The following is a 14,356-nucleotide window of genomic DNA, read 5'->3' on the forward strand; positions in this document are numbered from 1 at the left end:
AAGGCAGTAATCATAGGATTGTCTGCCTTCCTGTATTTCGCGGAGTCCTGTGTTCACTAGTAGTTAAATGATGAATTTCAGCTTCCTGTGGCCTTTCAAAGATGTCATTTTTGACCAATTTCATCTGAAAGCTGAAATTTCCTTTACTAAAGGTGGCTCTAAATCTTACATTTAGTGATTTTTTGTTATGATTGGTTATGTTTTCCTACATGCATTTTTAAAGAGCTTAATGAAAATATAAACAACTTATTTTGCATCATTTTCTGTGGTAAAGATTTATTTTTGGTATATTTTATCATGATATCATCCCTTCTTTAATTTTCTTCCATTCTCTCATATTCTATCACATTATTACTTCCAATCTCATACTGACATGACAAATTTGCAGCTATTCTTAATTAGTCTGATATTGACTGAGACTGGAGCCAACCTATTTTTGTAGCATCCAAACAGCTAGACTGCTTCTATAACTATTGATATGGTTGTCCAACTTGACATTAATTTCTGATGATAAATTAAACATCTTTTGTAGGTTTGGGCTGTACTAAAACCAGGTTTCTTAGCTTTACTGGAGAATCCTTTTGATACAAAAATTCTAGATATCATTGTTTTTGATGTATTACCACATTCAAATGGAAATGATGACGGTCGAATTCTTCTAGCAAAAGAGACAAAGGAGCGTAATCCTTTGTGTTTTGGGTTTCAAGTAAGTTTTTTCATTTATTTCTCAAAATTATTTTGATTTTTCTTCCATTTGTTAAAATAGATTTAACTTCCATGATTATTTTCTTGTCTAAAGTGCTGAAAGATGGTGCAACTCAGAGCTTTAAGAATTTATATGATGCCAGTTAGCTGAATGTCAGACTGAAACTGCATGTAGAAATACAATTTGGCAAAGATGTTATAACATGAATGCTTGTCACAATTCATTTCTATGAGATCATCTTCCTTTTGTTATTTCACTTTTGAGAGCTTCTACTTTTTTCCTTAATATATGTATTTCTGTTCATTTTTCATGTAGCCTTTTAATGTTCCCAGATAAATGATTTCTCTTGGTAGCCTACAATTACTTACTAATCAATAAATTAAAGTGAAGTTAAGCCTTTTAGTCACTACCAAAAAATTTAGAAGCTTGAAAGGAATGAGATGGAATGCACACAAGGGCAAAGGAAGCATGGTTTAAAATCTTGGTCAGGTGCTGATGTCTGACGGCATTCAGCTGATGTATCAACAATTCAAATGGTCGATGTTGTCCTGACCAGGAAAAGAGAGAGAAGAGGGAGGAGGAGGATCAGTGGAGGAGGAGATGGAGGACTAGCAGAGGGGGTGGAAAGAAGGAGAAGATGAGGCAAAGAGGAGGATAAAATGGAGGAAATGACGGTGTACTGGGTGAAGACAGTGCTAACATAGTAGGTATGAGGAGGCAGTGACGGTGCAATAGGAAAGAGGATAGGTGGCAGCCAAGGAAAAGAGGGAGAGAGAGTGCATGAGCATGAGATTGCATGAGAAAGAGAAAGCGAAAGAGCACAAGGATGAGGAAATCGATAACAAACAAAAGAAATATAGCTATCAATACAGCAATTAAAAAAATATATAGAGGTACCAAACAATAAGCTTACCACCACTACCAACTGTACCAGGATATTCACTGTCCAGTATGTTCGGTACAGTGTGCTTATCAGGTGGCACAGCCCATATCAGATTGAACTGGTAAAAATCACATGATTGATTTCTTGGTCGACTGCTAAGCTCATTCCTTAACATTGTTGTCCATGACTCCATTCAATCTTTATTTTTCCTATCTCAGTGTCTCAGTAGTGATTTACTTCAGAAAGAAAATGATGATGTTAATTAAATATAATAAAGTTAACAAGTCAACAAGGTGATGGACCCAATCTTTATATAATATAGGACACAACTGTGATGTTTTCTCAATAACTCATTCGCTGTGTACTTGCAAGTAGTAGTTTAATTAGAATATCAACTTACCACAAGCCAGGAAACATTCAATTTTTGTTGTTTTGGAAACATATTGCTGCTTATTTTCAGTCATTGCTACTTTATCCTAGCCCTTGTTGTGGGCACCTATCGGGTCATGTTAAGATTCAAGTCTGTGTTTAATTGAATTACATCACAAAGGTATTTGGTGGGAGCCGTACAACAAAATTGAGAATGAGAAATAATACAAAGATCAAGGAATGGGTTGCTGCAATAAATGATGCTGGGTTGCGGCCTCCAGAAGGTTGGTGTTATCCTCACCGCTTTGGCTCTTTTGCACCACCCAGAGGCTTAACTGAAGATGAGACTTATGTTCAGTGGTTTGTTGATGGCCAAGCTGCATTTGAAGCAATTGCTTCTTCAATCGAACAAGCAAAATCAGAGGTTTGTTTGGTTTACATGATATGGCTTCTGTGAAAGTTAGACAATTTCTTGAAGTCAAGTACAAAATCTTTAAATAATTGGAAGCCTGATGCAGATATACATAACTGACTGGTGGTTGTGCCCAGAATTGCATCTGCGACGTCCTTTTAGTTTGCATGGCTCTTCGCGGCTTGATGCTATGCTAGAGGCAAAAGCAAAGCAAGGTGTTCAGGTACAATCTACCCAAAGCCACATCGTTCAACACTTCAACATTTTTGTATCTACCATGTCCCTTAAGCCACAACTTGCATTCGTTCATTGTTTTTGCCTTTTTGGATTAGAATGATTTCTTGGCCACTTCTCTGAAATTTCTAAAATGATTCATTTGGCTTTTCTCCAAATTATTAGGTAGTAAACCAGTAACCTTATTATTTGAGAAAGTTAATCTCATCTTTTTTCACATGTGTTGCATGATTCAATGACTGCTGCATGCAAATCATCCAATATATACACATCTAGTGAATTATTTGATAGGAACATTATAGAAATTTGCTTCTTATTTCTCTATGCTATTATCGGACTAATTACATTATGTGGACATATTTTTGGCCTTCATCAGAATTCTTTTTTCCAACTATGATGGCATTCATGGAATTTTGAAGCTTTTAATAAGTTTGGATGTTCATTTGAGAACAAGAGTGTGTTGGTTAACACAAAGTTAACATCAAAGGGCTAAGCGAAATTTGAGCATATTGATTGATCCTAAAAGTCCAAGTTTTTACTGGTGTGGTTCATTTGTACTCGTATGTTTCAAATTCTAGAACTGGGATGTGTCTATGCAATGGATGTGTAAGTTTTGGTATGGAAAATCTGGTGACACCTCTTGGCTCAGATGCCTAGTAATTGAATTAGGCAATCTCTGAACCAGGAGATGCCTACTAATTGAATTGTGGCAATCTTCTGACCTCTAGGAGATCTTAAATGCTCACAGTGTAGGTGTCAGACACATGAAAATAACTGTACAAAGATGAAGAATGGAGTTTCATAAGATAGGTGTCTGATAAGGTTAGAAAAGGATCCAAATTAATTGCATAACTAGTTATGTTTGAAATACTGCAAGCAAAGTTTATGATGGCATTCCTTGGCAGTATAAGGAACCTAGCCAGACTGGTACATACTGGTTGGTACTAAAAATAAATAAATAAAGAGAAATAAAGGAGAGGCTTGTTGGTACTTGGTCAATATTGTAATATACTCGCATACCACCATCTGATTCATCTTGTACATAGGAAATTTGAATTCCTTGATTCTAAAATTTTTCCAGTCTTGTGGGACCCTTTCATGATGATGATGATGATGATGATGTATCTCCTGGTTTTCTTTTTTGATACAGTTAGTGCATTGTGTATTTCAGATAAGTAAAATATTTGGACATTTTGCCATGAATACAGTCTCTTCTTCATCTTTGCCAACCCAGTCTGTTGTTTGTCTCTGATGTGATGGAAAGTAGCTGCAATTTATAAAATATGAGAAGCTTTAGATTGAGTTTAAACTTCTAAAGGCATGCATATTTCTTTCTGAGTTTGCACTTGTTCTTGCATCTGGATGGCAAGGCATTTTCTGCCTGGGTGTTATGGTCTTCCTATGGTGTCTTTTGGATCTCAAGTAGGTTCAGTTCCCCCTTTCTGGTTCTATTTGCCACAATTAAAGTTGGTATGAATATTGATTTCTTACGTCATAGGTGACTCCTGGATTCTGCTGAGACTCATATAGGAGCATCTTTCAATTTTTATTTAGCACTTGTTGGTTGCTATAATGATAATATCATTTTTTATTCAAATTATTTTTAATCATTTTAATTAGAAGGTTAAGTTGACTACTTGCAGATTTATATTCTTCTTTACAAAGAAGTCCCTCTTGCTTTGAAGATCAACAGTGTATATAGTAAGAGAATATTACTGAACATTCATGAAAACATAAAGGTTCTTCGTTATCCAGATCATCTCTCAACTGGCATTTATTTATGGTATGAATTTTTTTTATCATTTTATCTGCTTGATATAGGGTATCTTATTATAATATGTTCGTAAAATATTTATGTTGAAAACTAGGTCCCATCATGAGAAAATTGTTACCATTGACAACCAAATAAGCTTCATTGGAGGACTTGATCTGTGCTTTGGCCGTTACGACAACTTTGAACACAAAGTTGGGGATATGCCTCCTCTTATTTGGCCTGGAAAGGACTATTATAATCCGAGGTAACTGTCTCATTTTAACATATAGCTGAGAACAAATTTATAATAGTTCTGTAATCTAACCTTTTGTTTGTGAATCTCTCATTTATATCATGTTTTTTTATATAGGGAATCTGAACCAAATTCTTGGGAAGATACTATGAAAGATGAATTGGACCGTGGAAAATATCCTCGCATGCCCTGGCATGATGTTCAATGTGCTTTATGGGGACCACCTTGTCATGATGTTGCAAGGCACTTTGTTCAACGCTGGAATTATGCCAAGGTTGCTTTTCTATTCAGAGGTGGCATTTCTGATTTACTATCAGAGGCTTGTTTTCTTGTGGACACTTACCATTTTTTATCTTCTTATTTTTTGTCTCCTAGAGAAGTAAAGCTCCAAATGAGAAAACAATTCCATTGTTGGTACCTCAGCATCACATGGTTATTCCACATTACATGGGAAGTAGAGAAATGAACCATCAAAACGACAAACAAAATGCAATCCCAGAGGATGTTGGAAAGCATACCTTCTCCCGTTCATGTCAAGATATTCCACTGCTTTTACCCCATGAACCTGATGGAACAGCAACAACAAATAGTGATAAGGTTCATGGATTGGATAGGATTTGTGGTCTTTCAGAGCATCCAAATAAAACTAGCCAAAGCCAACCTGTGTCTTTGATAAAAACAAAAATTGAGCATTCAGTTCAAGATATGCAGATGAAAGGTTTTATCGATGATTATAGTTATCCAAAAACTCAGAGGGAACAAGATTTTAATATGTTCGTCCAGCCACCTATTCAGAATGCAGACTGGTGGGTAACACATGAGCGAGGCAGTCAAGTTGTATCTACAGATGAATCTAGACAAGTTGGTCCACGCACGCCATGCCGTTGTCAGGTTGGTATAAGTCTATTGTTTGTAAAAAGATTATTATGATTTTTTTTTTCAAATATTCATTATTTTATTACTTTGTTGTTAATAGTTTTAGAAACATGTCATTAGTAATAATGTTTTGTTAAACTACATCATGCTGAGTTGGGTTTGGATTTTCTTATCTTTTTTTTTTCACTTAGATAACTCTGGATCAGAATAAAGCTTGATTTCATTATACATTAATAGCAATTGCTTGTTTAACAAAATACTGAACAGTTATCTAAATTCTAAAGCACACATTAGAATTATTAATTATTCTACTAATCCATTAAACAGAGAATTTTTGAACTTAACAAACCAAGCAACTCTTACCTTGACTCCATCTATACCCACTTTGATCAGTTTTGAGTATAAGAGACACTAGAAATCATAAGAACATACAATTGGAATTAAATTTACTTATGATACTTGTTTTTGAGTATTGAAACTTGAAAGTATGAAAATTTGAGATGATAGATCTTTTACAAGTTTCAGAAGAAACAGGTTGTAATTTGATGCCTGATTTGTCTATTTGGTTTTTAAATTGATTGCTAACAGATTTGATCAGTCTCAAGTTTGATTAGACTTTTGGAAACAGATGAACACTTATGGTACTTGTTATTTCATGATGAAAGGATGCAACTTTAAGAATATAGACTTACAACAGATTTCAGAAACAAAAAGAGGTCAATACTTGATAAACAATTTGTTGTTGTGGCTACTCAGTTGATCAACTTAAACCATCAAATTTTATGATTACATCTTGATAATTACCCAGGGTTCAGGTTAATCGACTCCATGAGCATCAATAGAAGTTTAGTTGGAAGTGGAAAGTTCTTTATTCTGCCATTTTTAAATCTCATATTGATGGATTTAGGGATAACTTATCTTGAGAATCTAATGTTTGTTATATATCTGGACATTATAGACTGATATTTTACAAGTATCTCACATTTAATCTGATATTAGATTCTGATATTTTACAAGAATTTTTGAACTTAACAAACCAAGAAACTCTTACCTTGACTCCATCTATACTGAGATGAATGCCTACTTTGATCAGCTTTGAGTATAAGAGATACTAGAAATCATAAGAACATAAAATTGGAATTAAATTTACTTTTTTTTTAGTATTGAAACTTGAAAGTGTGAAATTTTGAGATGATAGATCTTTTACAAGTTTCAGAAGAAACAGGTTGTAATTTGATGCCTGATTTGTCTATTTGGTTTTTAAATTGATTGCTAACAGATTTGATCAGTCTCAAGTTTGAGGAGACTTTTGGAAACAGATGAATACTTATGGTGGTTGTTTGTGCATGATGAAAGGATGCAACTTTAAGAATATAGACTTACAACAGGTTTCAGAAAAAAAGAGAGGTCAATACTTGATAAACAATTTGTTGTTGTGGCTACTCAGTTGATCAATGTAAACCTCGAATTTTATGATTACATCTTGATAATTACATAGGTTTCAGGTTAATCGATTGAGACTCCATGAGCATCAATAGAAGTTTAGTTGGAAGTGGAAAGTTCTTTATTCTGCCATTTTTAAATCTCATATTGATGGATGTAGGGATAACTAATCTTGAGAATCTAATGTTTGTTATATATCTGAACATTATAGATTCTGATATTTTATAAATCTCTCACATTCAATCTGATATTGTGAAATTTTTGGATTGGACAATGACTTTTATAATACCCATGTTTGATGAGTAGCTGAACACGAATATGTTTGACTTGGATTAGTTAAGATTGATGCGGAAAATTATTAACACTGGTTGTGTCTGACCCCTGGCAGCAGTCATGCAAATGCAGATTTTTTCCAATCAAGATTTTAGTTTCTCATCATTCTTTTCCTTGTAACATGCCGGTCCACTATCTGCTAGTTCACATGGGTCAGATTAGGTAGTTGTATTTTGGCATGGGCGCTTTGTTAATCCGTCATAATGTCAGCATATTCCATAGTATATCGTGTCAACACATTTATACATAGCCATAATGACACTCATGTTTATGCTAAATTCTGTTGATTTCTCTGTTCCTTGAGATATATGGTACACATCCCATGATTTTTGTAGCTAAAAATTTCTTTGGATAATAGAAAGGGTAGTTGTTTAGTTTATATGAATTCAAGGTATACCTGTTTTCAAAGCTGTCTAGAGGATTTCTTTGGGCACCAGGTTATCAGAAGTGTCAGTCAATGGTCAGCTGGAACAAGCCAAACTGAAGAGAGCATTCACAAAGCTTATGTTCATCTTATTGAGAAAGCAGAGTACTTCCTATACATTGAGGTAAACGATTTTTTCGTAGAGTTAATGCAAGTTTTTTTCTGCCCCTTAAATGATTGTGTTTTAGTGATAATTTTTTTTCAAGGTTTTTTATACCAGTTGGATTGATATGTACTGACTGGTATATATCAGACTGATCAAATATTGATATCAACATCTATCTTGATACCCATACATGTATAGCTCATTTTTTACTTTCTTTATTATTTTATTCAATGATACTGGATGGTAGAATTTGGTATACTGCCTATATATCGGTACCACAGTGGTCCAATATGTTACAGATACCTGGTATTATGCTGGCATTTAGAACCTTGGTCTTTTATTGTTACACTCAAAATTTATCTCATAATGAATATATGATGAAGCCTCCTAACTAGAAAGTTTTGTGCTAGCTATCATGCTGGCTTCAGCGTTAGCATCTTGATGATAATATAGAAACCTAACAAACATTGTGTTGTGAGCTACACTGGAAATATAACAAATATCTGCATTGTGAGGATGTGCTGGTTAATGAAATGGTCATATGCAACTGTGTATGGGCTTGTGGCAGATGACATTATGAAGCTTCTCATAAGCATTGATTGGAGTGAGACTAGTCCAATCATTAGCTTTTTGATTGGTCATATGAGTTAATTTGGGATAAGAAATGTTTAATGAGTTATGATTAACCAAGAGTATGTGAGGAAGTAAATGTTCTGAGTAATCTATAAAATCTGTTGAAGGTTCTGTTATCTGGACTTACGATGAGAACTTCTCCTAATGATCATTGTTCATGCAAAGAACTGGGAGCTATATGAAGAGATTGAAAAAAATGGAATTACCTTGCTCACTGTTAATGAATTTAACAAGCTCTGACATGCAACACATGATAAAAGTGCATCAAGTTCAAACAGCTTAACCTTTAGTTTCTCTGGGTTGCCTGCAGCCTCATGATTTAGAATGATAAAAAGCAATAGTAGATAATAGGAAGAGAATTAAAGATTTTAGTTGCAACATAAAGAATGTAACTACATCATACAGGACATATTTGCAATTTATTTCTGATTATAAACATAAATGAAAGAGGAAAGTGCAGGAGGTAAACAAACAATAAAATCATTGATGAAGGTCAGCAGGAGCCTCAAAAGGTTCAAATTTTGAAAGAGACATAGGCAAGCAAAGGTTCAAATTTTGAGAGACATAGGAAAGTCAGCAAAGCTGATGAAGGAATTACAGTATAGTTTATGGGAGAAGACATTGTGTCTCTAGAAACATTATCATGCTAGCAAAATGAGCAGTAGGACTGACCTTCTTTACATGGCGGAAGGAAGAAATTTGATGCACTTCAAAACTTTCAAATGATAAGTTGAAGATTGGCCGATAAATATATTGTTGAAGTTTGAGCTGTAAAATAATCAAAGACATGTACTAATGTGATATATGCAATTGCTAAAGGTGCATCTAACGTGTTTGTATGCCATAGGCATATCAAGGCTCAAATACCAAAGGCCCATGGTTTTACTAAGGAACAAACTATGGTTTGTCGTACCATGACATACCGCTCGATACGAGCAGTATGTACCAATCCAACAGGGGACTAGTATGGGTGGTACATTGGTCCGCCCCCATATACTATACGTCGGTATGCTCGGTACAACTCGGTATGTACTGTACTGATAGTTGGTCGGTACATCGATACGGACCGGTAAGACGAACCTTGGAATAAACTATTTACCATGAATCTTTTTTAAATGCTTATGAACTAAAAAGCAAGGTTTAGAAGATTGGAATCTAAGTCTAGAATCCACAAAATTTATCACTAAGATTGACCCAAATTAGTCAAATTAATGGAAGTGGAATGTTGGTTATGAATTGTCCACAAGTGGTCAAATTGTGGCTCAAAATTATTGGAATTGGTTGAATTTTGCTATGTTGATTAAGATTGGTCAGAATTTATGTGATTCCATTTAGATTATAATTACTAAAGACCAATCACATTTGTTTATGATGATAGGCAATGGCATAGTATCTACTTGGGATTTAGTTTACTAGCAGTGATCCTTAGTCAAGGATCACTGCTACTCCCTAGCTTCTCATTATCAAGATATGAATTAGAATATGGTCTTTAAAAAAAAAAACTTCCATCTCAATGATCTCTTATGACTTTTTCACTTGCATAATTGATTGTTTCTATTAAATAGGGCAATAAATACTGACATCAAATGGTCTCCAATAAGAACTATTGGAGTAAACATTTTTTTTTGTTATTGAGCATAGATATTTGACTTTTATGTTCTACTTACCTTTAAATTTAGAGAAAGCATACCTGTGAAGCCATATCAATCTAGTTTGGACAAGATTGCTAGAATATTTATTCATAAATGCAAACAAACCATCAACCAGAAACTAATTTATTATTGATATGGACAGAGGATTCTGTTGCAGCTCTAGTTTTCAAAGTATAACAACTTTGCCTCTTGCTTTTGAATTGTTTTGACATGTCCTTTCCTGGTTACAGTTTTGTACCTATTGATGTAGATTGTTTTGTTCCCCATCCATAGGTTATTTCCATTGCCCATGTGCTACCAAGATATCTTCTATGTGTTCAGGTCCTTCAATGATGATATTAACATAGAACTCTTCTAGAATAATTTAGTCACTTTTAAAATTAAGCAATCCACCCCATAGTAACTCTGCTTAGTTTTCTATTCTTCTTTATGGACTGTTTAGGATTTTTTTATATAAACAGTTACGAGGGTTCCTTTTGCTATGTGATTTATACTTTTGTGACTTTGTGGTTAGAAAGAGAATAGTTTTTTTGCTGACATGTCTTAGCTTCCAACTCAAGCTTATGCTTCCAACTCAAGCTTATTTAAGTTCTTAACTGCATCTTGTGTTAAATATCATTTGTTTAATGTTTCAAGATATAATTACATTATCAAATATAACAAAGTTTCATATATGTCCAAATTATTTCTGAATATCTATCTGCCTTTTCCAGAACCAATTCTTCATATCAGGTCTTTCAGGAGATGATACAATAAGAAACCGTGTACTAGAAGCATTATACCAGCGAATCATTCGAGCAGAAAAAGAGAAGAAGTGTTTCAGGGTTATTATCGTTTTACCCTTATTACCTGGTTTTCAGGTAATACTAAAAATGCACCTTATTTATTTTTTTGTTAGTGCTTTTTCTGAACATATTTAGCAACAGGGTGGCATTGATGATGGTGGTTCTGCATCTGTGAGGGCAATAATGCATTGGCAGTATCAAACCATTTGTAGAGGGTCGAACTCGATATTGCAAAAACTTCATGATACAATAGGTCCTAGAGCACATGACTTTATTTCATTTTATGGCCTTCGAACATATGGGAGACTTTTTGATGGAGGTCCTCTGGTAACCAATCAGGTGAAGCCAATTAAATTATTTGTAATTTTCTTACTTTATTTTCCTATGTCAATATGATTATAACTTAGAACAACTTTTCATCTTGGACCTTAGGAGGCATATTTTGTCCCTCTATAAATTTTCTCTAGCATATAATTTGAAGTTAAACTTCTTACTGATCTAGTCCTAAAGTGTACATAATATATTAAAAATAGTCTACAAATAGTTAAGAAAACATGATTCAATTAGATGTGCAATTTGTTTTTACTCATGAGCCCCAGTGTTTTTAATAGGTGCTTGGGTGCTCGCCTAGGTGCTCGTGCGAGGTGAGGTGAGGCCCGAGCACCTCACACAAGGTCCAGGCGACGCGCTTCACTGAAGCGCCACTTGGACGCTTCCTTGAGCCCAGGCACTGGGCGCCTCGGGTGAGCGCCCGATTGAATTCCATGAGTTGAACTAGATTGTGGACTCCTGTTTAATTTAACGGTAACTTGGTTGGTTCAATCTAACAAACTAAGCCCAACAATAAACCCCAAAATGCCCCCGACCTAGTAAATCCCAGGCTCTCTCATCACCCAACCCACCTCTAGTCTATCATTGCTCCCTCTGTGTGCAACTTCCTCCACCGCTGACAGATAGGTTTGAATCTTCCTCCGTCGCTGCTACTTTCGTGCATAGCTCCCTCTGCCGTCATTGTTTTCATGTGCAGCTTCCTTCGCGACCGAGGGGCAAGTCTGTAGCTTCCTCCACCCTCTATGTCGCCATCCACAGCTTCTTTCGTTGCTAATACCGTTGTCATTTAAAAATGTTAATATGCTATTATTCCTAATTAGAACTGATAACCCCTATTTAGAACTTTTAATCCCTATTTAGAACTGTTAATCCTATTTAAAATTGTTATTAGTCCCTATTTGGCATTGTTAATCCCTATTTAGAACCATGGTCTGCAGTACCGAACCATACCGCCCAGTACGGGTGGTACGTACCGGTCCGACAGGCTTCCGGTACGCGGACCATCTGTTACCATTCCGACACTGTAGCAGCACTGTAGCACTGTAGCATTGCTACAGTGCTCGGCACGCCTAAATATACCGAGCGGTACACCTGGGTGTACCGCTCGGTATACCATACCGTACCGGTGCCGAGCCCAGGTCGAAACTCCGGTACGGTACGGTATTGCGGACCTTGTTTAGAACTATTATTAAGGTTTTAGGAATAATGACAAGTGTACAAAATCATTTAGAAGATTTGTCAAAAAAAACTCGAGAAAGGATCCCTGTTGGATTTGATGTAAAACTTTATTGTTTGACATTTTTGTTATTAAAAGATGAACAATATGACTTTGTACTTTATATGTTTTCAATTTGATGTTGCATTATTATTTTTATAATCATATTTATCTATCATAATATATTTTTATATTTTAATATTCTAGAACATCTCACTTCACTCAGGTAGGCGTTTAGCGCCTTAGGTGTTTTGAGACCTTGTTGGCACCTAGTACTTTTAAAAACACTGATGAGCCTTAGAAAAAGTTTTGCATAGATGTATGTTTTAAAATGGATTTGAGTGCATATTCAAAAACTAATAAGGCAGGATAACAAAAAGAAAATCAAGGATGGGACAGGTTAAAATAATTGAGACATGAAAGGAATATGCTTGATATTGTAAAAACATGACACATTAGATTATAAGAGGCCTTAGAAAAAACAACAATTTTCTAGCCCTAATGTTATATAACATTAGATATTAACTGCTATGACTAAAGAGCTTGATTTATTTTCTAGTCACCAATATGTATCTTAGGTATGCTACCTGTTAACCATGCAGCTATATACAGATTGGGTACAAGGTTAGATATTAGATCAGGCAGACACAACAATGGACAAGTTTGTGCAAAGAAAATCACCTGTTTGCATGTTCCGAAGTTGTGCATTTGCTGCAATCATGTGTACATGGACACATGGCTTTTGAGAGTGCATTCCCTCTGATCTATTTCTAGTGAACTTAAAATATCCATCTGCTAGGTACTACTGCTACTATGATGCATTAATTTCATAGAATCTTCTTCCATATGTCGTCATTAATCATCCAAATTGTACTGCAGCAGTATTCCTATTAGAGAAATAACTGCAAGTTTTGACTATTAATATTAGATCTCAATTTGTTTCATAATTCTTAGTTTCTTGTTCCTAAATGTACAGTGTTATGAGGTACCTTTTTTATAGCTTTTTATTCTCTCAGGTGTATGTGCATAGCAAATTGATGATAATTGATGATCGTGAGGTGTTGATTGGTTCAGCAAACATAAATGATAGAAGTTTGTTAGGCTCAAGAGATTCAGAGGTATAATTACTACTTTGTTCTACCTCCTTCATGTTAATAAAAATACAAAATGAATGAAGCAGGCAAAACAAACATGTGTTCCAAAAAGGATTGCCATTTTCCTTTACAGATATAAGTGATGCATATACCATGTTGATAAAAGATTTTCACTTACTAACCTATACATTTTGATGATTTGAATAAGTCATTTTTTGGACAAGTAAATAACAAATGATTTGTATTTTTTAAAATTATTTGGCCTTTACATGGTAAGTTAAGGAATTGTCATGACCCTGTGTGAATGTCTAACCGAAGTATTAATTGTTAAAATGCTTCTTTTCAACTTTGATGATTTTATATTTGGATTTTCATATTGTATCGCTTTTAGTAATTGGAAACTTGCTACTTGCTAGCCATGAATGCTAATGTTCTTATTCCATATGCATAGATCAGTTTGTCTAGGGCATTGCCTTTTGTAGAGCTCAATGATAAGAAAAGATCCATATGTGACCCCAGATATGTGGGACGTATAGCTCATTCTTGTTGTGCTCCTAAGAGATTTGCATCTCTGTGCTCTCTGAGAAGATATGGATTTTTTGAGGCATTTCATAGGTGGTGAAGCACATTGTTTAGCTTCCCTACTTATGGTTTCATGATAATAGTTATACATATTAGAATTGTATGGCTTCATTTTTTTGCAGCTTATAATTATCTCATATTTACAGTTTTCTATAGCACATAGGAAGAACCAAGTCTTGATTTCAAGCATCCGTATCCTGCAGATGAGGTTTACTCCAATAAATAGTACTTGAAGGGGTGATTTTCATCTGGGATGTGTGATTGTGTTTTGG

At 34.8% G+C, this 14,356-nt stretch overlaps 1 protein-coding gene across 6 annotated transcripts in view; it reads left to right on the plus strand.

The window, feature by feature from the left end:
- The window catches only part of LOC135593215 (phospholipase D zeta 1-like), a 35,688-nt gene that overhangs the window by 18,711 nt on the left and 2,621 nt on the right, over positions 1-14,356 (plus strand). For 5 of the 6 annotated variants that reach the window (XM_065083085.1, XM_065083086.1, XM_065083088.1 and 2 more), the window contains 11 exons: positions 533-706; positions 2,140-2,382; positions 2,477-2,593; positions 4,248-4,387; positions 4,473-4,622; positions 4,728-4,884; positions 4,986-5,501; positions 7,700-7,810; positions 10,791-10,937; positions 11,004-11,201; positions 13,425-13,526. In XM_065083085.1, coding sequence (XP_064939157.1) covers positions 533-706; positions 2,140-2,382; positions 2,477-2,593; positions 4,248-4,387; positions 4,473-4,622; positions 4,728-4,884; positions 4,986-5,501; positions 7,700-7,810; positions 10,791-10,937; positions 11,004-11,201; positions 13,425-13,526 — 2,055 coding nt within the window. The remainder of the gene's footprint in view (positions 1-532; positions 707-2,139; positions 2,383-2,476; positions 2,594-4,247; positions 4,388-4,472; positions 4,623-4,727; positions 4,885-4,985; positions 5,502-7,699; positions 7,811-10,790; positions 10,938-11,003; positions 11,202-13,424; positions 13,527-14,356) is intronic. The other variant, XM_065083087.1, reaches the window with a different exon arrangement.

This window comes from Musa acuminata, chromosome BXJ1-9 (assembly GCF_036884655.1).
Source record: "Musa acuminata AAA Group cultivar baxijiao chromosome BXJ1-9, Cavendish_Baxijiao_AAA, whole genome shotgun sequence".
In the NCBI taxonomy this organism is placed as follows: domain Eukaryota; kingdom Viridiplantae; phylum Streptophyta; class Magnoliopsida; order Zingiberales; family Musaceae; genus Musa; species Musa acuminata.